The 26,210-nt window shown below is 47.5% G+C and overlaps 1 protein-coding gene across 6 annotated transcripts in view; it reads left to right on the plus strand.

The window, feature by feature from the left end:
* USP9X (ubiquitin specific peptidase 9 X-linked) overlaps positions 1 to 26,210 on the plus strand; it is a 500,932-nt gene that overhangs the window by 256,929 nt on the left and 217,793 nt on the right. For all 6 annotated transcript variants that reach the window (XM_063955597.1, XM_063955592.1, XM_063955595.1 and 3 more), the window contains exon 17: positions 12,734 to 12,829. In XM_063955597.1, coding sequence (XP_063811667.1) covers positions 12,734 to 12,829 — 96 coding nt within the window. The remainder of the gene's footprint in view (positions 1 to 12,733; positions 12,830 to 26,210) is intronic.

Raw genomic sequence — 26,210 nt, forward strand, 5'->3', positions numbered from 1 at the left:
CCAGGATACCTGGGTACGTGAACTCATTTCTCATGGCTACAAGCTGGAGTTCGACGGTGCTCCTCCCCCAACGATTTTTCAAATCAAGGTTGCCAGCTTTGGAGGATATGCAAGTTACGTTGCAACAGGCCATCTGAAAGTTGGTCCAGTCCCACGTCATTGTTCCAGTACCGATACCACAATGAGGCATGGGTTATTACTCCAACCTGTTTGTGGTACCAAAGCCGGTCACCCAAGTTCCGGGGCAGGTGGTTTGCCCACGAAGCCCTCCTTCCGATCAACATTCTGGAACTTCAGACGATCTACAACACTCTGCTTTAAGTTCTCCTCTGCTCATGGATCACGCGATTCAAGTTCAGTCAGGCAACACCACAGCAGTGGCGTACATCAATTGGCAAGGAGGAACAAAAAGCAGAGCCTGCATGTGAGAGGTGTCAAAGATACTCCTCTGGGCGGAAAAAAATGCAAGAGCAATGTCTGCAATCTTCATTCCGGGTGTGGACAACTGGGAAGCGAACTTCCTGATTTGTCACGATCTCTACCCGGGGGAGTGGGGTCTCCATCATCAGGTGTTCTAACAGATCATCCACTGGTGGAGCTGCCTGCAGATAGACATGATGGCTTCTCATCTCAACAAAAAGCTTCACTGGTATTGCTCACAAACCAGGGACCCTCAGGCGAGGGCAGTAGATGAACTGACGTCGCCTTGGCCTTACAGGCTGGTTTACTTGTTTCCTCCAACTCTGTTGCTCCCAAGGGTGCTCAAGCGAATCAGAAATCAAGGAGTCCAGGCAATTCTGATTGCCCCGGAGGCCGTGGTACACGGATCTTCTGGTCATGTCCGTTGAAGACCCTACCACTAAGAATAGATCTTCTTTAACAAGTACCGTTCATCTACCCGGACTTACGGTGACTTCGTTTGACGGCATGGAGGTTGAGCGGAACATCCTAGCTCACAAAGGCCTTTCCAAAAAAGGTTATTGCTATCATGGTTCAGGCCAGGAAACCTGTGATGTCAAAACTAGTGATGAGCGGATTCGGTTTTACTCGGTTCTTAAAACAGAATCTTATTGGCTATCCAAAACACGTGACATCCGTGAGCCAATAAGATGCCGTTTTGAGAACCGAGTAAAACCGAGTAAAACCGAATCCGCTCATCACTAGTCAAAACACTAGCATCATATCTGGAGAAGATATGTCTCCTGGTGCGAGGAACGCATGTATCCACCAGCAGAGTTCCACTTGGGACATTTCTTACGTTATCTGCAGACTGGTGTGGATAAGGGCTTACGTTTGGGTTCCATTAAGGTCCATATTTCAGCGCTCTCCATTTTCTTCCATAGGAAATTGGCAGTGTTGTCAGAAGTTCAGACCTTCTTTTAAGAGGTACTCCACATACAACCTCCTTTTGTGCCACCTACGGCACCCTGGAATTTGAATGTGGTGTTGGAATGTCTACAGTCCTCCTGGTTTGAGCCTCTGATGACGGTAGAAGACAAGTACCTCACGTGGAAGACGGGGATGTTACTGGTCGTGGCTTCTACTAGATGTGTCTCAGACTTGGGGGCCTTATAGTGTAAGAGCCCATACTTAGTCTTTTACGAAGACAGAGCGGAGCTCAGGACTAGGCAGCAGTTCCTGCTGAAGGTCATCGCTACTTTTCACCTGAATCAACCTATTGTGGTTCCATCAAGTTCTGACTCTTCTGCTCCTCCAGTGGCGTTGGATGCTGTGCGATCCTTGGACATCTATGCCATGCGAACAGCTCGGATCAGAAAGACTGATTCCTTGTTCGTGCTCTATGATGCGCAGTAGAAGGGTTATCCTGCTTCGAAGCAGTCCATTGCTCGTTAGCTTAGGCTTACTATCCAACAAGCCTATGTGTCGACAGCCTTACCTGTTCCTATGTCTCTGAAGGCCCATTCTACAAGATTAGTGGGCTCTTCCTGGGCAGCTGCCGTGGAGTCTCGGCTTTGCAACTGTGCCGAGCTGCTACCTGGTTGGGGAAGAACACTTTTAAAAAGTTCTACAAATTTGATACTCTGGCCAAAGAGGATACCCAGTTTGGGCAGGCTGTGCTTCAGAAGTCTCTGCACATTCCCGCCCATTCTGGAAGCTTTGGGACGTCCCCATTGTACGAAGTCTCCCCAATATCCCTTATGGATGCTAGAGAAAATAGGATTTTAATTATCTACTGGTAAATCCTTTTCTCGTAGTCTATAAGGGATATTGGTCACCCGCCTCAGTGAGTTGACTTTTCTGCAGGTTCTCTGTTATGTGGTTACCTGTTCAGCTGTTGCTGTTATTGTTACCAGCCGTTGCTGGTTGTTATATGTTCGTGGTGTGCTGGTATTAAATCTCACCACTCTTTGTTCTCATGTTCTTTCTCTCATATATATCCTTTCTCCTTCAGGCACTGTTTTACCTATAACTGCCTGTGGGAGGGGGCATAGAGGGGAGGCGCCAGCACACCCAGTGAAGAAATTTAAAGTGCACTGGCTCCTTTGGACCCCGTCTATACCCCATTGTACGAAGTCTCCCCAATATCCCTTATGGACTATGAGTAAAGGATTTACTGGTAGGTAATTAAAATCCTATTTTAACATCTGAAATTTGAACCACCAGCTGTTTAAGGCAGGCCATCATATTGATTATGGTAGATTTCACGTAGACCATAGATTTCTGGGTTATTTTATTTGCTGTTGTGTCTTTTTTGATAACCTTGTCTTGTTGTGCCGACACACAGTGCGCATGGTAGTTGATCTTTTTAGTTCAAATAGCATTGCGTCTAGTTCAAATCGTACCGTGTATATTGCCCCTTGCGATGCGCGCTCCTGTTTAGTCCATATCTCAAGGCAAAATATTATCTGCAGGCACGTATTTTTGTACTACATCACATATAGTACATACTGTAGTGTATGCAAAATAGCATGTAGTTCAAATAGCATACCCACTTACTACAAATCGCATAGCACACATTGTATAGGCTCAAATCGTAATCTAACACAAATAGCACCGTGTATGGGCACCATTAGATCCAGAATCCTGGCTACCCCATAATTAGACAGCCTGGTTGTTTATTGGTTTTACTTATAAATGTTAACTTTTTTTTTTTTTTTTTTTTTTTTGATTCTGCGATTACAAGGCCAAGTCATGTCTATTTTATTTTAACAGGAAATATAGTAACATTTCAAAGCTCTCTAATATATGCAAAGGCATTTTAACACTAAAATATATTTTTCAACAATATTTAAATTTAAAACCTACTGATCACCTCTGCATCTGAATGTAGAACTCAACCAGGAAGTGATGTTTAACCTGTGTTGTCTTGAATAGTCAAGGAAATGCTTCCATTCATTCCATACATTCAGTGTTCATAACCAAGCCTTGAGGTGGTTTTCACATTAAGCCATAAAGGCAGTTCTACAGGTTACTCACTTTTATTGCAAACAATTATTTATTATTATTATTTATTAACAGTTTCTTATATAGCGCAGCATATTCCGTTGCGCTTTACAATTAGAACAACAGTAATAGAACAAAACTGGGTAAAAACAGACAGACAGAGGTAGGAAGGCCCTGCTCGCAAGCTTACAATCTATTAAGCAAACTTGTGAAGACTATCAGTTCTCCAAAATCTAGTTCTTGTAAAGGACTAGTCAGAAATCTGCGTAGTAAGATGAGTTTCAATTTGAATGTTCACTCGCAAGGAAGTTGAGCGTTGTAGAATGGAATACTTATCGGTACATAATGCTTGTCTTTGACAGTAGTGCATATTTTTCTAATGATATTGTCACAGAGACATTTAGGGAGATGGATTCTAGTTAAGGTTGATAGGCATTCTTGAGATTTACTGTGGATGTGTATATATATTATTATAATTATTTTTCTATTTTCCATAAACCTACAGATTGTAGCAACCTTTGATTTTTTTCTTCATATTCATTTCAGTACAGATGTGTCCTCTTACGTCTTTGCTGCAGTCACGCTAAACAGCCCTTGAAGTCGCCGCATGCCATGGCGGGACTCTTTAGGGCTGAGCGTCTTTTTTTTTTTTTTTTTTTTTTATGAAAATGCGTCTTAGATGCAATGTAATGGAATAGGACGCTCAAGCAGCTTCTGCTGATTAAATAATATGCAGCATGCCTATATTCTGTTTGTAATTGTGGCTCTATTTGCATGCAAAATGCCATTTTACAGTGTTTTCCATGAAAACACTAGCATAGCATTTTGTATGCAAATGCAGTTGCAGTCACACAGAATATAGGCATGCTGCATATAATTTTAATCAGCAGAAGTTGCTTGTACGTCCTACTATATTACATTGCGTCTAAGACACATTTTTGTGGGGGAAAAAGCGAAATAGACACTCATAACTACAGTCACACGGCACTTGCGCGTTAAGCGTAACAGGACTTGTACCGCATGGAGCAAAGATGTAAGAGGACATATCTGTATGTCCATTCGTTTCACTGTGTCCATTCATGGCATTACTAAACAATAAGATTACTTACATAATAGTCTGTCCTTTTGGAAACCCTTTTGGAGTTGTCACATTTTGTTCCCCCCCAGTTACCCAACAGTGTTGGTTTATTATCGCCCCACTATAAATTCAGATTTCCAAGATAAATTTAGTAAATCAACCTTTCATATCACTAAGAAGTATGGGACTGTGATATCTTGCATTTTGTTATCTCAAGTGTTTTAAGTGGATCTTGTTACTTACCGATAAATCCATTTCGCTGAATCCACTCGGGGACACTGGAACTCCTTCAGACAGTTGGGGTGTGAAGTCTGCAGACTGGAGGTGGCACAATCTAAATTTTATTCCTCAGTTTGAAACATTTGAGAGAAGAAAGAACATGAAAAATAGTCATATGGAGAGGAACCAACCGTAGCAACACATGAAACAGCAACCAAGAACCATTAACATAATAATGAAAACCGTTTGAACTAAATATCGACCAGAACACGCAGGCTGACGGCACTGAGGTGGTCGTCCAGTGTCCCCGAGTGGATTCAGAGAAATGGATTTATCGGTAAGTACCAAAATTCTCTTTTCTCTTTCATCCACTAGGGGACACTGGAACTCCTTCAGACAACTGGGGACATCCCAAAGATTCTCCTTTGGGCGGGAGTGTTGTCCGAAGTTTGTGGAACCAATCTTCCAAACCTGGCGTCCCTAGATGCAAATGTATCCAACTTGTAGAATCTCGTCAACGTGTGGGCTGATGACCACGTTGCAGCTCTACAAGGTTGGGTAGTGGAGGCTCCTCTAGCCGCAGCCCATGAAGCCCCCACTGATCTGGTGTTATGAACACCTTACCGAAAAGGGACCCTCTTACCACTAGAGATATAAGCCTGTTTGATAGTAAATCGGATCCATCTGGCTAGCGTCTGCTTTGAAGCAGTCCAACCCTTCTTGGGTCCATTATACGGAACAAACAAAGTTTCAGACTTTCTAATAGAGGCCGTAGCCTGAACGTAATACTTCAAGGCTTTGACCACATCCAAAGACAAGTCCCCCTCAGCAAATCCTTGGAAGGAGGTGACAACAATGGCTGGCTGATGTGGAAACCCAAAACCACCTTAGGAAGAAACTCTGCTTTTGTACGGAGCTCCGCTCTGTCCTCATTAAAAACAAGGAAAGGACTTTTACACGACAGAGCCCCTAACTCTGAGACCCTTCTTGCCGATGCTAAAGCTAGAAACAAAGTAACTGTCCAGGATATGTATTTAAAATCAGCTTTCTCCAAAGGCTCAAACTATCGACTTCAAAAATTCGAGCACTAAATTTAAATACCACAGGGCCGTGGGATTACGAAAAAGGTGGTTGAATACTCAACACACCTTGTAAAAATGTCTGGACCTCCTGTAAGGATGCCAGACGTTATCGGAACAGAATGGAGAGGGCCGAGACCTGGACCTTCAAGGATCCCAACCTCAAACCTCCATCTTAACCATTCTGGAGAAACCGCAAAAGTCTATTGAGGCGGAACTCTCTTGAATTCCAACCCTTAGACTGACACCAGTCTATGCACTTCCATATTATAGAATAATGTGTCACCATGACAGGCTTCCTTTCCGCTAACATGGTAGGGATAGCTGATTTCAGAATACCTCTGTCTCTTAGGATCTTGGTCCCAAGAACCACGCCGTCAAACGCAGACTGTTCAGGTCTGGGTGAAGGAATAGGCCTTGTGACAAGAGGCCATCCCTCTGAGGCAGCCTCCAAAGATCCTCCGCTAGGAGTGCCCTCAGGTCCGAGTACCAATTTCTCTGAGGCCATTCTGGTGCTATTAAAATCAGCCACGCTCTCTCTCCTTTTTCACCTTCATTAACACACTTTGCAAAAGGGGGAACAGCGGAAAGATGTACACCAGATCGTATGTCCAGGTAATCGCCAGCGCGTCCAATGCCTATGCTGCTGGATCCCGTGTCCTGTCCACATACCTTGGTAACTGATGTTTTTTTTTGAGAGGCCGTTAGGTCTATTTGTGTTAGGCCCCACCTTTGTATTACTGCCTCGAACACCTGTGGGTGTAGACACCACTCCCCTGGATGCATATCTTGGCGACTAAGATAGTCTGCTTCCCAATTTTCCACTCCTGGAATGAAGACCGCTTTTCTGTCTAAGACAGGATTCTTGTGGCTTCCTGTAGAGCCATGCTGCTTCTTGTTCCTCCCTGACAGTTTATGTATGCCATTGCCGTCACATTGTCAGACTGGAGACTTGCGTGTTGAGACCTCACTAGGTCTTCCGCCAGAAGAAGTGCATTGTAAATGGCTCTTAGTTCCAGAACATTTATTGGAAGACTGCTCTCCTGCAGTGACCATCTTCCCTGAAACTGATGGTTTTCCAGTACTGTTCCCCATCCTCTGAGACTGGCATCTGTTGTGAGAATCTTCCAATCCCAGATTCCTAAACTCTTTCCTGCTGCTAGATTCTTGTGGACCGACCACCAAAGTAAGGAGGTCCTGGCTTGGGGCGACAAGCAAATTCTTTGGTGGAGAAGCCAATGCGTGCCTGCCCCCTGTGCAATCTGATTCAGCTGAAAAGGTATGGAATGAGGCCTGCCGTATTCGATCACTTCGAGGGATGCTACCATCTTTCCAAGAAGCTTTAAACAAAGATGCAGAGAGACTGTCTGGTTTATGTTCAGGGACACCATGAACTCTCCTAGTTCCAGTCCTGCAATAACTGACTGTATTGACTCCATCTTGAATTCGTAAATTTTCCTGAATTTATTCAAAACTTTTAAATTGAGGATTGGCCTGACGGACCCATTCAGTTTTGGCACTACAAAAAGATTTGAGTAAAATCCTTTCGTCTTTGTGAAGTCGGGACCGGTATAATTACTTCCATCTGAAGTAACCTTTGAATCGCCATATCTAATGCCCTGGCTTTTTGAAGGCACAGAGGAATACCTGTTGTAAAAAACTGACTAATTTTGTTGATCCAGATTTCTGGTGAGGTTTCGGCCCAGGTGTCCCAAAACCTTTACAACCGTGCACCCACCATATGAGACCCCAGGTGAGCTGGGAGACCGCCATGCCACAGTCTTGTCAGCTGGTTTAGAGTCCTGTTTTCTGGTTGTGGACTGAGAACGGCCTCTACCCCTGTTTCCACGAGGTTGACCTCCAAAACCTGTTCCTCTAGCTCGAAAGGATTGATATCTAGAGGAATTGAACACCGGACCAGAGTAATTCCTTCTGACCGGTGGGTTGGTTCTAGGATAAGTAGTAGGCAGAAAAGCAGATTTCCCTGTTGCCTGTGAAATCCACTTGTCTAATTCTGGACCGAATACATTTTCCCCTACAAAGGGGATAGCCTCACCTGCCTTCTTGGAATCAGAATCTACTTGCCATTCCCTCAGCCACAAAATCCTTCTGGCCGATATGACTGAAGCCAAGATGCGTGATGCTATTCTGCTAGCATCCTTTGTGTCTTGGCAAATGTACGTGGCAGACTCCCGGATATGCTCTGCTAACCGTACAATTTCCTCCTGACTGTTATCCTGCTCTATGTCCTGGACAATATTACCGGCCCATGCTACAATAGCCTTGGTCACTGAATCACTAATAATGGTAGGTCTATGCAGGGGCGTATTGGGATCGAAAACCAGCCCGGGAAATTTTATGGAAGCAGCCCTAATAGGGAAGGGGGGGGGGGGCTGTTGAGGGGGGTGGAGTCTGTGAAGTGGTCGGGATTACTGCTCAGAAGGCCCGACAACAGGTATGCTTGGAAAGTGCGCCTCAACTCGCCGCAAAATTTTAGGGGCGTGGCTTTGTGGGGTAGGGGCGTCGCCACATAATAGTGCCAATTTACCACACAGTAGTGCCACTTATTCACATTGTACCAGGTAGAACCTTCTATACACACTGCGCCAGGTAGAGCATGAGAGATATATAGATAGATATAGATACATATATAGATAGATAGATAGATAGATAGATAGAGATATAGATAGATATATATATATATATATATATATATATATTATATACATTTATTAGCCCAGATCTGTGACTTTGTGCCTCATTTGCTAACGCTGGGCGGGGTCAAGCCATAGATCTGCCCCAATATATATAGGAGATTGCCATAGGAGATCTGCCCTAATATATATGTAAGCATTGGATACATAACTGCCCGCATGTTATATCAGAGTGGCCGCGTTTGTGCAGAGACAGCAGCACCAGCTTAAGGGTCCGTCGTGGCTCCGCCCTCCCTCGCCAGCCATTGGTTCAAACTCTGATGCGGCTCTCCCCCCCCCCCCCCCCAAGCCATTGGTTGAGTCTCCCTCTGTGGAGCCCCAGGCAGCAGCACCAGCTTAAGGCTCCGTCGCAGCTCCGCCCCACTCGCCAGCCATTGGTTCAACCTCCGATGCGCCCCTCCGCCAGCCATTGGTTGAGTCTCCCTCCGTCGAGGCCGCAGCACCAGCTTAAGGCTCCGTTGCGGCTCCGCCCCCCCCTCGCCAGCCATTGGTTCAAACTCCCATGTGGCCCACCCCCTCCGCCAGCCATTGGTTGGGCCTCCCTCCGTCGAGCCCCCGGCACACTCCGCCTGCCATTGGCCAGACGCCGCCAGGACGCGCTGTGATTGCCAGCCCGTGCAGCTGCTGGCCCACCACCCACACAGGGAGACGCTGCCGCCAACGGGACAGCGAAAGAACTCGAGGGACAGCCCGTACGCTCCATCAACCCTGCCACTCAGCCACACCAGGTAACCAGCCTCATCCCAGCGCCAGCAGGTTAACGCGCCTTCTCGGCCCATTCCCCCTCCACAAACCATTGCTTACGGCTCCATCGAGGGCACGACCCCCGCCGCAAGCCATTGGACACATAGCGGCAGGCAGCACTGTCACTGGCAGCCCATTCAGCTGCCACTTTATTAATTGCCTCCAGCTGGGTGCCTGCTCACACAGGGAGACGCTGCCAGACACTACAATAACAAGCGAGTGCCAGTCTGGTAAGTTGCCCGTGCCCTCCCTCCCCTCACACTGAGCCCCCCCCCCCCCCCCCAGGTAGCCGGCCTCATCTCCCGGACCAACTATATGGAGGGAGCTGGAGACGCTGCCTCCAACGAGACAGCGAGAGACCCGCGGGACAGCCCGTACGCTCAGTAGCCACACCAGGTAGCCGGCCTCATCCCCCGGACCCGCTATATGGAGGGAGCTGGGGACACAGGGAGACGACAACGTGAAGAGCGCCCGTAGGGCGCGATTAATCACCTAGTGTATATGTATGTGTGTGAATCTCCTAGTGTATATATATTTATGTATATGTTAGACACTTTGCGCCAGGTAGCGCACGTTAGACACTTTGCGCCAGGTAGCGCACGTTAGACACTTTGCACAGGCTGGTGGCCTGCATGGGGGTGGCGGGCAGCCAGTGAGGCATGCCAATCCGCTGCTTCACACGCTGACATACAAGTGACACAAACACACACTCGCATAAGTCACACGCTCACATACAAGTCACACACAAGCACGCTCACATACAAGCCACACACACTCGCATATGTCACACACGTACTCTCACATTCAAGCAACACACACACAGTCACATAGATACACACCTTTCCCTCCACTCCCTCTAACTGTACCTTACAAACAAACAAACAAACACTGAGCAGAGTGCAGTGCAGTCCCAATCAAGGCCGGCCCTGGATCTGCAATAGCTCCTCTTTTCCTTCTGACAGCAGCAGCAATGAGGTGCCTGAGTCCCCATGTAGCTCCGTCCGCTCCCGAGTCCCCATGTAGCCTCGCCCCCTGCTGAGTCCCTAAGCATCCACAACCGGACCCATACTACAGCAGCTGCTGCTGTCCTGGCTCACGGAGCCGTAAGTGTGCGGCTGCCGGCCTGAAGTCAGTGTGAGCCAGCCCGGACAAAGAGGCTAAGGGACCAGCCAACTGGTAATTTCACCCGGTATCCCGGTGGCTCAATCCGCCCATGGGTCTATGTGATGCACCAGCTGCCACAAAAATAGACCTCAATGCTGTGTCTAACGCATCCTTTAGCGTAGTCACGTTTGGTATCGGCAAGATTCTTTTTTGACAGCCTAGCCAGGGAGGCATCCACAATTGGAGGAACCTCCCACCTGGACATGACACTCTTATGTAATGGGTAATTGGCCGAGAATTTTCTTGGAATTTGGAAGCGTTTATCAGGCTGCTTCCATGCTTAACTCATTTGATCCTGTAGAGTCTGAGTAATTGGAAAAACCGTTGTTTGCGGTTTTTGAGACCCAAATAAATCATACACCTCAGGTTCCCTAACCTCTTCTTCCTTGAAGTTAAGGACCTGTTTTTACCTCCTCATTGAGGGAAACTAAACCCTTGATCTCAGCATCCTCCTGAGGACTGACATCCATGATTTGCCTGACTCTCCCTCCTTCTCGCCCTCTATAAGACCTTACTCCGACTCTTCCCGCAGGAGAGGGAGTGGTCTATTTACCGCTTTACGCACATTCTTTTCTGCTTGTGCTGGCGGTGCAATTCTAATCAGAAATTCTTCCATAGTTTTGTAAAACCCTGCTGCCCATTCTAAATGTTGCTTGCAAGATTTCACTATTTCTCTAGAAATATCAGCCAGGGCACTTTCCCATGACCCAGACGGACCACTGCTCCCAGGCTGAGTGTCCTTTTCCAAACATGCGTCGCACACCCTGAAGCTGCCAACATTTGTGCTCTTTTTACCACATTTTGAGCATACATAATAGGTCTTTGTGGTCTTGGCTGGTGCTCTTGACATGATGAAATACATACACACAGACCACTCAGCAGTGCTTTCATCCTATTAGAATAGGAAGAGAAAGACCGTAGGGCTATAGGGAGCAAAGGTAACTTGGAGACACAGAGCTGGAATTATATTTATATATTTTAAAAAAAAATATATATATATAAAAATAATTTTATATATATATATATATACACATACATATATATATATATATATATATATATATATATATATATATATACACGCACACACATGTATATTTTGAACCAGCCTGACAGTTGCAACCCCACACCACCAACTGGTAATACAGCCTGAGTAGACCGGGTTGGCAGATCAGTTGCTCCCTTCTTTCTCCGCAGACCTTTCAGTAGAGTCCTTTGGAAAATAAAAACCATATAGTTTAACCTTTATGTGCAGTGAGAGTAGAATCTCTGCTGCTGTGATCTAACAGCGCCTAATACCAGCAGGGGGACTAAGCCTCCTCTATCAGATATCCTTCTATCTATCAGGTAACTCTGACTGGGCTCAGCTAAAATCCTCAGAGAGGGAGGCCCGCTCAAGCTGCGCGCCAATGATTGAAAAGAAGATGTCCGCCACTTAAATTTTCTATTCACAACGTTAAAATGGGATAGTCCTTGCAGCCCCCTGTCAGCGTGGTTACCTCTGCACACTGACTCCCGCACCCGGGAACGTGGTAAGCGGCTTTGTCTACTGAAACAATCCACCTCTTCGGAGCTATGCGGCCGTAACCTGACAGCCCTCACCGCCTTCTGCACTGCCCATGTCGGTGTACGCTCTCCCCATGGCTCCCAGCTATTCAGTGCTACCTCACTCTAGCGCGTCTACACTCCTGGATGCTGCAGGGAGGGACGGTCGCTTACTTACTGCCTAACCCACTGCTCCCCCCTCAGTGTACTCACTGCGCTCTCTGTACGCTGGATCTCCTGAGAGATACAGATCCCTTCAAATGGGATTTTTGTCTCTTACAGCTTAGAGCATTCACCCCCCCCCCCCCCCCCCTTTTAGATATGTTGGCTCAGCTCCAGACTCTTAAATATAAAATAATTATTTTAGTGGAGCAGGAGCTCCCTTCTTTCTGTACTGCACCTCCAGCACATTTTTTTAAAACTGAGGGATAGGGGGCGTGAAGGGGGAGGAGCCGGCTGTGCATACATGTTCTTATTTAGTTTGTGCCACCTCCGGTCTGCATGCTTCACACCCCAGCTGTCTGAAGCAGTTCCAGTGTCCCCTAGTGGATGAAAGTGAAATTTATGATTTCTGCTTAATGCTCATATACTGTACTATGAAGACACTCACGGCAACAGATAAATGCAGTAATTTATATGGTTTTGTATCAAGCATCAAAATATGGATTTGTAAACAATGTGATCTTTTTAAATGTACGTTGGTGATGTAATTAGTCCAGTTACATGTATTCTATTCTAATGTCCAAATAAAAAGTGGTTTATTCTTTGGTATTATTCCATTGTAGGTTGTAATTCAGGGTAGTGATGACATTGCAAGCAGAGCAATAGATCTTCTCAAGGAAATTTACACCAACCTTGGACCAAGGTTACAAGTAAATCAGGTAAACCTGCAAAGTGTGCTTGGGTCAAAACAATCTTATCAGGAATGCATGTCTTCATTGGCAAATAATTTGGTGCATTTAAAAAAAAAATACAGGTTGAGTATCCCTTATCCAAAATGCTTGGGACCAGAGGTATTTTGGATATCGGATTTTTCCGTATTTTGGAATAATTGCATACCATAATGAGATACCATGGTGATGGGACCTAAATATATGCACAGAATGCATTTATGTTTCATATACACCTTATACACACAGCCTGAAGGTAATTTTATGCAATATTTTTTATAACTTTGTGCATTAAACAAAGTGTGTCTACATTCACACTATTCATTTATGTTTCATATACACCTTATACACACAGCCTAAAGGTCATTTAATACAATATTTTTAATAACATTGTGTATTAAACAAAGTTTGTGTACATTGAGCCAACAAAAAACAAAGGTTTCACTATCTCACTCTCACTCAAAAACGTCCGTATTTCGGAATATTCCGTATTTCGGAATATTTGGATATGGGATACTCAACCTGTATTGATATTTAGCACCAAGTTCATGTTTCTTTTTATACTTTCATTAGGATCTATTTACAAAGGAGCTATTATGTTTGCTATTGCACATATCAGCCATATCCGTGTTCCATCATAAGGATTAGTTCCCCTGATAAAATATCTGCCTTATTGGGCCTATATGTGACAATTTTAGACATTCAAAGCTTGAATTATTTTTTATTGTGACTTTTCTTGTGTATGATAGTTATCTCCTCTCAGTTAATTATGTCATTTAGTTTGTTTTGCCTCCTTTTTCTCAGTTCTAAGTGCTGACCCTTTCTTTTTGCATTTCTGTTTGCTTCTACAAAGTTTTGATTGTGATATTGCAATACATTCTAGTATGAAAGTCTTACCGTATATACTCGAGTATAAGCCGACTTTTTCAGCACCTTTTTTTTCTCGCTGAAAAAGCCTCTTCGGCATATACACGAGTGAGTATTTAGGAGGGACAGGGGAGGGCACAGTGCGCGGCTCTCCTGTGTCCCTCCGGCGGCAGCGGCGTGTGTGTGTTAAAGGAGGGACACGGAGGGCACAGCGCGCGGCTCTCCTGTGTCCCCGGCGGCAGCGGCGTGTGTGTGTTAAAGGAAGTGCCGGAAACCGGCACTTCCTTTAACACACACGCCGCTGCCGCCGGAGACGCAGGAGGGACACAGGAGAGCCGCGCGCTGTGCTCTCCGTGTCCCTCCTTCAGAAGACAGCGCGGGAGCGACGGGACAGCGCGGGAGCGTTGGAGGGTAAGTAACAAACTGGCACTGTGGTGCATATCTGGCACTGTGGGGTATATCTGGCACATCTGGCACTGTGGGGCATATCTGGCAGCATGAGGGCATATCTGGCACTGTGGGGCATATCTGGCATTGTGGGGCATATCTGTCAGCATGAGGGCATATCTGGCACTGTGGGGCATATCTGGCAGCATGAGGGCATATCTGGCACTGTGGGGCATATCTGGCAGCATGAGGGCATATCTGGCACTGTGGGGCATATCTGGCACTGTGGGGCATATCTGGCACAGTGGGGCATATCTGGCACAGTGGGGCATATCTGGCACAGTGGGGCATATCTGGCAGTATGAGGGCATATCTGGCACTATGAGGGCTGTGTACGGCTAGAGCTGCATTTCCCACCCTAGGCTTATACCCGAGTCAATAAGTTTTCCCTGGTTTTTGTGGTAAAATTAGGTGCCTCGGCTTATATTCGGGTCGACTTATACTCGAGTATATTCGGTATTTCCCCAAGCACTTTGTTGTAGATCAATCATTTTTCTCTAACGTCCTAGTGGATGCTGGGGACTCCGAAAGGACCATGGGGAATAGCGGCTCCGCAGGAGACTGGGCACAAAAGTAAAAAGCTTTAGGACTACCTGGTGTGCACTGGCTCCTCCCCCTATGACCCTCCTCCAAGCCTCAGTTAGATTTTTGTGCTCGAACGAGACGGGTGCAGGCTAAGGGGCTCTCCTGAGCTGCTTAGTGTAAAAGTTTAAAGTAGGTTTTTTATTTTCAGTGAGACCTGCTGGCAACAGGCTCACTGCACCGAGGGACTAAGGGGAGAAGAAGCGAACTCACCTGCGTGCAGAGTGGATTGGGCTTCTTAGGCTACTGGACATTAGCTCCAGAGGGACGATCACAGGCCCAGCCATGGATGGGTCCCAGAGCCGCGCCGCCGTCCCCCTTACAGAGCCAGAAGACGGTAGAGGTCCGGAAAATCGGCGGCAGAAGACGTCCTGTCTTCAATAAGGTAGCGCACAGCACTGCAGCTGTGCGCCATTGCTCTCAGCACACTTCACACTCCGGTCACTGAGGGTGCAGGGCGCTGGGGGGGGGGCGCCCTGAGACGCAATAAAAACACCTTTTTTGGCAAAAAATACATCACATATAGCTCCTGGGCTATATGGATGTATTTAACCCCTGCCAATTTTTACATAAAAAAGCGGGAGAAAGGCCGCCGAAAAAGGGGCGGAGCCTATCTCCTCAGCACACTGGCGCCATTTTTTCCTCAGCTCCGTTGGAGGAAGGCTCCCTGACTCTCCCCTGCAGTCCTGCACTACAGAAACAGGGTAAAACAAGGGAGGGGGGGCACTAAATTGGCATATAAATATATACAGCAGCTATATTAGGGAAAAACACTTATATAAGGTTATCCCTGTATATATATAGCGCTCTGGTGTGTGCTGGCAAACTCTCCCTCTGTCTCCCCAAAGGGCTAGTGGGGTCCTGTCCTCTATCAGAGCATTCGCTGTGTGTCGGTACGTTGTGTCGACATGTATGAGGAGGAAAATGGTGTGGAGGCGGAGCAATTGCCTGTGTTAGTGATGTCACCCCCTAGGGAGTCGACACCTGACTGGATGGTCTTATGGAAAGAATTATGTGATAGTGTCAGCACTTTACAAAAGACTGTTGACGACATGAGACAGCCGGCGAATCAGTTAATACCTGTACAGGCGTCTCAAACACTGTCAGGGGCTCTAAAGCGCCCGTTACCTCAGGTCGATACAGACACGGACACTGACTCCAGTGTCGACGGTGAGGAAACAAACGTATTTTCCAGTAGGGCCACACGTTACATGATCACGGCAATGAAGGAGGTTTTGAACATTTCTGATACTACAAGTACCACAAAAAAGGGTATTATGTGGGGTGTGAAAAAACTACCCGTAGTTTTTCCCGAATCAGATGAATTAAATGAGGTGTGTGATGAAGCGTGGGTTTCCCCCGATAAAAAACTGCTAATTTCTAAAAAGTTATTGGCATTATACCCTTTCCCGCCAGAGGTTAGGGCGCGTTGGGAAACACCCCCTAGCGTAGATAAGGCGCTCACACGCTTATCAAAACAAGTGGCGTTACCGTCCCCTGATACGGCCGCCCTCAAGGAACCAGCTGATAGGAAGCTGGAAAATATCCTTAAAAGTATATACACACATACTGGTATTATACTGCGACCAGCAATCGCCTCAGCCTGGATGTGCAGTGCTGGGGTGGCTTGGTCGGATTCCCTGACTGAAAATATTGATACCCTGGACAGATATTGCGCCAGGTCAAGGGACCCTCAGGCAATAGCTGTGGACGCTCTGGTAACACCGTGGGTGTACCAGTCAGTGTATGTGTTTCCTCCTCTTCCTCTCATACCAAAAGTACTGAGAATCATAAGAAGGAGATGAGTAAAGACTATACTCGTGGCTCCGGATTGGCCAAGAAGGACTTGGTACCCAGGAATTCAAGAGATGCTCACGGAAGACCCGTGGCCTCTACCTCTAAGAAAGGACCTGCTCCAGCAGGGACCATGTCTGTTCCAAGACTTACCGCGGCTGCGTTTGACGGCATGGCGGTTGAACGCCGGATCCTGAAGGAAAAAGGCATTCCGGATGAAGTCATCCCTACCCTGATCAAAGCCAGGAAGGATGTAACCGTACAACATTATCACCGTATTTGGCGTAAATATGTTGCGTGGTGCGAGGCCAGGAAGGCCCCTACAGAGGAATTTCAACTGGGTCGTTTCCTGCATTTCCTGCAAACAGGACTGTCTATGGGCCTCAAATTAGGGTCCATTAAGGTTCAAATTTCGGCCCTGTCAATATTCTTCCAAAAAGAACTGGCTTCTGTTCCTGAAGTTCAGACGTTTGTCAAGGGAGTACTGCATATACAGCCTCCTTTTGTGCCTCCAGTGGCACCTTGGGATCTCAATGTAGTTTTGGGATTCCTAAAATCACATTGGTTTGAACCACTCACCACTGTGGACTTAAAATATCTCACACTGGAAAGTGGTAATGCTGTTAGCCCTGGCTTCAGCCAGGCGTGTCTCAGAATTGGCGGTTTTATCCTATAAAAGCCCTTACCTAATTTTTCATACGGACAGGGCAGAATTGAGGACTCGTCCTCAATTTCTCCCTAAGGTGGTTTCAGCTTTTCACTTAAACCAGCCTATTGTGGTGCCTGCGGTTACTAGGGACTTGGAGGATTCCAAGTTGCTGGACGTAGTCAGGGCCCTGAAAATATGTTTCCAGGACGGCTGGAGTCAGAAAATCTGATTCGCTGTTTATCCTGTATGCACCCAACAAGCTGGGTGCTCCTGCTTCTAAGCAGACGATTGCTCGTTGGATTTGTAGTACAATTCAGCTTGCACATTCTGTGGCAGGCCTGCCACAGCCAAAATCTGTAAAAGCCCATTCCACACGGAAAGTGGGCTCATCTTGGGCGGCTGCCCGAGGGGTCTCGGCTTTACAACTTTGCCGAGCAGCTACTTGGTCAGGGGCAAACACGTTTGCTAAATTCTACAAATTTGATACCCTGGCTGAGGAGGACCTGGAGTTCTCTCATTCGGTGCTGCAGAGTCATCCGCACTCTCCCGCCCGTTTGGGAGCTTTGGTATAATCCCCATGGTCCTTTCGGAGTCCCCAGCATCCACTAGGACGTTAGAGAAAATAAGAATTTACTTACCGATAATTCTATTTCTCATAGTCCGTAGTGGATGCTGGGCGCCCATCCCAAGTGCGGATTGTCTGCATTACTGGTACATAGTTATTGTTACAAAAATCGGGTTATTGTTGTTGTGAGCCATCTTTTCAGAGGCTCCTTCTGTTATCATGCTGTTAACTGGGTTCAGATCACAAGTTGTACGGTGTGATTGGTGTGGCTGGTATGAGTCTTACCCGGGATTCAAAATCCTTCCTTATTGTGTACGCTCGTCCGGGCACAGTATCCTAACTGAGGCTTGGAGGAGGGTCATAGGGGGAGGAGCCAGTGCACACCAGGTAGTCCTAAAGCGTTTTACTTTTGTGCCCAGTCTCCTGCGGAGCCGCTATTCCCCATGGTCCTTTCGGAGTCCCCAGCATCCACTACGGACTATGAGAAATAGAATTATCGGTAAGTAAATTCTTATTTTAAACTCTCATTTTCTATACACAGTAGATTTATAGCCTCAAGCTGGGAGGATTTTTTTGTGTATAACTGTTTTTGTGTATATCTAAAATATATACATCCACAAAAACAGAATGGTAGGGGAAATAGTTGAGCATAATTCCTAAAATGCTTGGTTATTGGAGCCAAGCCCCAGTTGTAGGCAATGCAAAAGCAGTAAGGCACAGTAATCTCTGCATCAACAGAAACGGGATCCTTGCGTTTCTATTTCTATTTCTCTGACGTCCTAGTGGATGCTGGGAACTCCGTAAGAACCATGGGGAATAGCCGGGCTCCGCAGGAGACTGGGCACTCTAAAAGAAAGATTAGATACTATCTGGTGTGCACTGGCTCCTCCCTCTATGCCCCTCCTCCAGACCTCAGTTAGAATCTGTGCCCGGCCAGAGCTGGGTGCTCCTAGTGGGCTCTCCTGAGCTTGCTAGAAAAGAAAGTATTTGTTAGGTTTTTTATTTTCAGTGAGATCTGCTGGCAACAGACTCACTGCTACGTGGGACTGAGGGGAAAGAAGCAAACCTACCTGCTTGCAGCTAGCTTGTGCTTCTTAGGCTACTGGACACCATTAGCTCCAGAGGGTTCGTACACAGGGCCTGACCTCGATCGTCCGTTCCCGGAGCCACGCCGCCGTCCCCCTTGCAGAGCCAGAAGACAGAAGAGAAGCGATGAAATCGGCGGCAGAAGACTCCTGTCTTCATTAAGGTAGCGCACAGCACCGCAGTTGTGCGCCATTGCTCCCACAACACACCACACACTCCGGTCACTGTAGGGGCAGGGCGCTGGGGGGGGGCGCCCTGGGCAGCAATTATAATACCTTTTGGCACTTAAAATACACATAATACAGTCTGAAAACTGTATATGTGTAAAACCCCCCGCCATTAAGTTACATAAAACGCGGGACAGAAGCCTGCCGCTGAGGGGGCGGGGCCTTCTTCCTCAGCACACCAGCGCCATTTTCCCTTCACAGCTTCGCTGGAAGCAGCTCCCCAGGCTCTCCCCTGCAGTATCCTGATACAAGAAGGGTAAAAAAAGAGAGGGGGGGCACATAAATTTAGGCGCAAATAAGATATTTAAGCAGCTATTGGGTAAATCACTTTTTATAGTGTAAATCCCTGTGTTATATAGCGCTGTGGTGTGTGCTGGCATACTCTCTCTCTGTCTCCCCAAGGGACTTTGTGGGGTCCTGTCCTCAGTCTGAGCATTCCCTGTGTGTGTGCGGTGTGTCGGTACGGCTGTGTCGACATGTTTGATGAGGAGGGTTACGTGGAGGCGGAGCAGGGGCAGATAAGTGTGGTGTCGCCCCCAACGGGGCCGACACCTGATTGGATGGATATGTGGAAGGTCTTAACCGACAGTGTCAACTCCTTACATAAAAGGTTCGATGACGCAGCAGCCTTGGGACAGCCAGGGTCTCAGCCCGCGCCTGCCCAGGCGACTCAGAAGCCGTCAGGGGCTCATAAATGCCCGCTAGCTCAGATGGTAGACACAGATGTCGACACGGAGTCTGACTCCAGTGTAGATGAGGATGAGACAAATGTACAGTCTACAAAAGCCATCCGATGCATGATTACTGCAATGAAAGATGTATTGCACATTTCTGACATTAACCCGGTGACCACCAAGGGGGGTATTATGTTTGGGGAGAAAAAGCAGCCAGTGACTTTTCCCCCAACTGATGAATTAAATGAATTGTGTGAAGAAGCGTGGAGTTCCACTGATAAGAAACTAGTGATTTCTATGAGGTTACTGATGGCGTACCCTTTCCCGCCAATGGATAGGTTACGTTGGGAAACATCCCCTAGGGTGGACAAGGCGCTAACACGCTTATCTAAAAGGGTGGCACTGCCGTCTCAGGATACGGCCGCCCTAAAGGAGCCTGCGGATAGAAAGCAGGAAGCTATCCTGAAGTCTGTGTATACACACTCTGGTACTCTACTGAGACCTGCTATTGCTTCAGCCTGGATGTGTAGTGCTGCAGCAGCATGGACTGATTCCCTGTCAGACAACATTGATTCCTTCGACAGGGATACTGTTTTGCTAACCCTCGAACATATAAAAGACATTATCTTATATATGCGGGATGCCCAGAGGGACATTTGCATGCTGGCATCTAGAATTAATGCAATGTCCATTTCTGCCAGGAGAGTATTATGGACTCGGCAGTGGACAGGTGATGCTGATTCTAAAAAACACATGGAGGTTTTGCCTTATAAGGGTGAGTAATTGTTTGGGGACGGTCTCTCGGACCTCGTATCCACAGCAACTGCTGGGAAGTCGACTTTTTTACCTCAGGTTCCCTCACAGCCTAAGAGAGCACCGTATTATCAAGTGCAGTCCTTTCGGCCTCAGAAAGGCAAGCGGGTCAGAGGAGTATCCTTTCTGGCCAGAGGCAAGGGTAGAGGAAAGAAGCTGCACCAGGCAGCCAGTTCCCAGGAACAAAAATCCTCCCCTGCTTCCACTAAGTCCACCGCATGACGTTGGGGCTCCACAGGAGGAGCCAGGTGCGGTGGGGGCGCGTCTCCGAAACTTCAGCAACCAGTGGGTTCGCTCACAGGTGGATCTCTGGGCTGTACAAATTGTATCTCAGGGATACAAACTGGAGTACGAGGCGACTCCCCCTCACCGTTACCTCAAATCAGCCTTGCCAGCTGCTCCCAGGGAAAGGGAGGTAGTACTGGCGGCAATTCACAAGCTGTACCTCCAGCAGGTGATAATCAAGGTCCCCCTCCTTCAACAGGGAAGGGGTTACTATTCCACAATGTTTGTGGTACCGAAACCGGACGGTTCGGTGAGACCCATTCTGAATTTAAAATCCTTGAACACTTATATAAAGAAGTTTAAGTTCAAAATGGAATCGCTCAGGGCGGTTATTGTAAGCCTGGAAGAGGGGGATTTTATGGTGTCGCTGGACATCAAGGATGCTTACTTGCATGTCCCCATTTACCCACCTCACCAGGAATACCTCAGGTTTGTGGTACAGGACTGTCATTACCAATTCCAGACGTTACCGTTTGGTCTCTCCACGGCACCGAGAATATTTACCAAGGTAATGAACGAAATGATGATACTCCTTCGGAAGAAGGGAGTTATAATTATCCCGTACTTGGACGATCTCCTCATAAAGGCGAGGTCCAGAGAGCAGTTGTTGGTCAGCGTAGCACTCTCTCAGGAAGTGTTGCAACAGCACGGCTGGATTCTGAATATCCCAAAGTCGCAGCTGATTCTTGCGACGCGTCTGCTTTTCCTGGGTATGATTCTGGACACAGAACAGAAGAAGGTGTTTCTCCCAGTGGAGAAGGCCCAGGAATTGTCATCTGTTGTCAGGGACCTTCTGAAACCAAAACAGGTGTCGGTGCATCACTGCACGCGAGTCCTGGGAAAGATGGTGGCTTCTTACGAAGCAATTCCCTTCGGCAGGTTCCATGCAAGGACCTTTCAGTGGGATCTGTTGGACAAATGGTCCGGATCGCATCTTCAGATGCATCGGTTGATCACCCTGTTCCCAAGGGCCAGGGTGTCTCTGCTGTGGTGGCTGCAGAGTGCTCATCTTCTCGAGGGCCGCAGGTTCGGCATACAGGACTGGGTCCTGGTGACCACGGATGCAAGCCTCCGAGGATGGGGGGCAGTCACTCAGGGAAGAAACTTCCAAGGACAGTGGTCAAGTCTGGAGACTTCACTACACATAAATATACTGGAACTAAGGGCCATTTACAACGCCCTGAGTCAAGCAGAGCCCCTGCTTCAAAACCACCCAGTACTGATTCAGTCAGATAACATCACGGCGGTCGCCCGTGTAAACCGCCAGGGCGGCACGAGAAGCAGGATGGCAATGGCAGAAGCCACAAGGATTCTTCGATGGGCGGAGAATCACGTGCTAGCACTGTCAGCAGTGTTCATTCCGGGAGTGGACAACTGGGAAGCAGACTTCCTCAGCAGGCACGACCTCCACCCGGGAGAGTGGGGACTTCATCAAGAAGTATTCACACAGATTGTACATCGCTGGGAACTGCCACGGGTGGACATGATGGCGTCCCACCTCAACAAAAAGCTAAAAAAAAATTTGCGCCAGGTCAAAGGACTTTCAGGCGATAGCTGTGGACGCACTAGTGACACCGTGGGTGTACCAGTCGGTTTATGTGTTCCCTCCTCTTCCTCTCATACCCAAGGTACTGAGGATAGTAAGAAAGAGAGGAGTAAGAACTATACTCATCGTTCCGGATTGGCCAAGCAGAACTTGGTACCCAGAACTACAAGAAATGATCTCAGAGGACCCATGGCCTCTGCCTCTCAGACAGGACCTGTTACAGCAGGGGCCCTGTCTGCTCCAAGACTTACCGCGGCTGCGTTTGACGGCATGGCGGTTGAACGCCGGATCCTAACAGAAAAGGGCATTCCAGATGAAGTGATTCCTACGCTGATAAAAGCTAGGAAGGATGTGACAGCAAAGCATCATCACCGCATATGGCGGAAATATGTCGCTTGGTGTGAGGCCAGGAAGGCCCCAACAGAGGAATTTCAGCTGGGTCGATTTCTGCACTTCCTACAGTCAGGGGTGACTATGGGCCTAAAATTGGGGTCCATAAAGGTCCAGATTTCGGCCCTATCTATTTTCTTTAAAAAAGAACTGGCTTCACTGCCTGAAGTTCAGACGTTTGTAAAGGGAGTGCTGCATTTTCAGCCCCCTTTTGTGCCTCCAGTGGCACCTTGGGATCTTAACGTTGTGTTGGATTTCCTGAAATCACACTGGTTTGAGCCACTTAGGACCGTGGAGCTAAAGTATCTCACGTGGAAGGTGGTCATGCTGTTGGCCTTAGCTTCAGCTAGGCGTGTGTCAGAATTGGCGGCTTTGTCGTGTAAAAACCCGTATCTGATCTTCCATATGGACAGGGCAGAATTGAGGACTCGTCCCCAATTTCTCCCAAAGGTGGTATCAGCGTTTCATTTGAACCAACCTATTGTGGTGCCTGCGGCTACTCAGGACTTGGAGGATTCCAAGTTGCTGGACGTAGTCCGGGCTTTGAAAATTTATGTTTCCAGGACGGCTGGAGTCAAGAAAACTGACTCGCTATTTATCCTGCATGCACCCAACAAGCTGGGTGCTCCTGCTTCAAAGCAAACTATTGCTCGCTGGATCTGTTGCACGATTCAGCTGGCACATTCTGCGGCTGGACTGCCGCATCCTAAATCAGTAAAAGCCCATTCCACAAGGAAGGTGGGCTCTTCTTGGGCGGCTGCCCGAGGGGTCTTGGCTTTACAGCTTTGCCGAGCTGCTACTTGGTCGGGTTCAAACACATTTGCTAAATTCTACAAGTTTGATACCCTGGCTGAGGAGGACCTTGAGTTTGCTCATTCGGTGCTGCAGAGTCATCCGCTCTCTCCCGCCCGTTTGGGAGCTTTGGTATAATCCCCATGGTCCTTACGGAGTTCCCAGCATCCACTAGGACGTCAGAGAAAATAAGAGTTTACTCACCGGTAATTCTATTTCTCGTAGTCCGTAGTGGATGCTGGGCGCCCGTCCCAAGTGCGGACTCTCTGCAATACTTGTATATAGTTATTGCTTCACTATAGGGTTATTGTTATGAGCCATCCGTAAAAGGAGGCTCAGTTGTTGTTCATACTGTTAACTGGGTATGGTTATCACAAGTTGTACAGTGTGATTGGTGTGGCTGGTATGAGTCTTACCCTGGATTCCACATCCTTTCCTTGTTGTGTCAGCTCTTCCGGGCACAGTTTCCCTAACTGAGGTCTGGAGGAGGGGAATAGAGGGAGGAGCCAGTGCACACCAGATAGTACCTAATCTTTCTTTTAGAGTGCCCAGTCTCCTGCGGAGCCCGTATATTCCCCATGGTCCTTACGGAGTTCCCAGCATCCACTACAGACTATGAGAAATAGAATTACCGGTGAGTAAATTCTTATTTTTGTTTTCATATTTCAAGCTTGTCCATACTTTTTTTTTTGGGGGGGGGGCGGGGCGAGTTGGGTATACTGTTTGAGTGAACCCTTACACACAAAAGTTGATTTGTGAAAACTTCCAAAGATAATTTTCCCTGATGTTCTTACTCCGCTGGCCAGTACAGATTGCAGATAAATTACTGTATTTCTCTGCAAGCTGAGTGGGCTTACTTTGCCACTCCTGGGGTATAGGGAGTCCATCCCACAGTCAGTAACTACCCGTTTCTGACTTCTCTCATTGCCGAGTGGATGGGTAACTCTCTACTGTCCTTTTCCGGGCAGACTTCATGCTACGGAAGTCTGTTTTCTACATGGGATTCCAAGGAGATACCGGAGATTGTTGTGTCCATGCGCTGGAGGCTAGTAGTAGCAGTAAGTAGGATCCATCTTAGGACTGATTGGCATTGGAGGAAATCCGCAGTCAGCTTCTGTCCCTGCCTTTAGAAGGAGAATCCTCATGTTTCCATGACACCAGAAGGGGTCCGACCTCAGAAGGTGAAATTACTCCCTGCTCTCCCCTCCTTTCCTGGAGTGGATTTGTATGTTGACAGCATGTCAAAAGTTTCAGTTGCAGACACAGCTCTTCTATCTCAATGGCATACAGTGGTGCAGCTTTAGCAATCACGTCACATAGGGCTCTTTCTTCCCTCGTCTGGGGAAGGGTGGGGGAAGCACCTTTCTTCCCCTCGTTCTGGTCCAGTGTTCCAGAGTTGCCACAGGATAGTCCAGGGTGGCGTGGGGGTTGGGGGGGGTCAGATTTAAAGTCCGTTAATCCTGGTCAGCAGTCACTCATTTCCTTGGATGCGGGACATCCTCTTGATGGGATACCAGATAGAAATCTTGGGACATCCTCCTCAGAGGTTCTTTCCGGGTTTTCGTCGGATACGTCTGGCTTTGGGGAAGAGGACGTGCAGAACTTGATTTCCTCCGGTGTGGTATTTCCTGATATGGTGGAGCAAGAAAAACAGTGTTTCTGTTCTACTCTGTTTGTAGTTCCCAAGGAAGACATGTCTGTTTGCCCTAAAGCCTCTGAACGTCTATTTATGGCTCCAGAGGTTTAAGATGTAAACTCTTGATTCAGTTTCCAGCAAATAATGGGGAAATGATGATGTCCATAGACGTCAGGGATGGGAGCTTCATCAGTCCCTCCTTCAGTTTGCAACACAGAATGAGCATTTTCCGTTCAGGACTCTGCCCTTTGGCCTTTCCACCATCCCACTGGTGTTAACAAAGGTTTAAGCGGTCTTATCTTTTGGGGGTGCCAATAGTCTCTTTCTCATTGACCACCTGATCCGAGGCCCATTTCCGGAAGTTCTTTAGTCCCATGTTTGACTCTGTATTCTGATATCTCATAGTTGGACTTAACTTTAATAAATCCAGACTTAATCCATTGCAGTGGATGCTGTTCTTAAGCATGATCTTAGATACCGCTCTACAGAGGGCATTTCTCCCTCTGGACAAGATTCTGTCCATATAATTCCTGATTTGGTTGGTTCTGAAGAAGGTGGTTTCAGTACATTTCTGCGCGTGCATGTTGGGAAAACTTGTCTTTCCCAGCAAGGCTGTTCCATTTCTGGGAATTCCAGTTGGATCTGCTGTCCAAATGGAATGGATTCCATTTCTGTTTATCTCTGGTGACTCTGCTGTCTCTGCATAACACTTTCCCTCCTGTAGTGGCTGGATTCCAAGAAATTAGGCATCTGTCGCTTCTTCACAATCTGGAATTGGACTCTGGTGACCAGAGGCCAGTGAGTTATGCGTCTTCAGTTTCTGTACCATGGAATGTTGTTCAGTCAATAGGTCCTTAACCATCAATGTCCCGGAACTCCAGACAATCTACAGGGCCTTGACTGTGGCTCAGATCCATCTGTGGTGATCTCTGGTGAAGGCTTAGTCAGACAACACCATGGCTATGGTGTATCTCAATCACCAGGAGGGCACAAGTGCTGGGGTTAACAATTGGGAGGCA

The sequence above is a fragment of the Pseudophryne corroboree genome, chromosome 2 (genome assembly GCF_028390025.1).
Source record: "Pseudophryne corroboree isolate aPseCor3 chromosome 2, aPseCor3.hap2, whole genome shotgun sequence".
NCBI classification, from domain to species: domain Eukaryota; kingdom Metazoa; phylum Chordata; class Amphibia; order Anura; family Myobatrachidae; genus Pseudophryne; species Pseudophryne corroboree.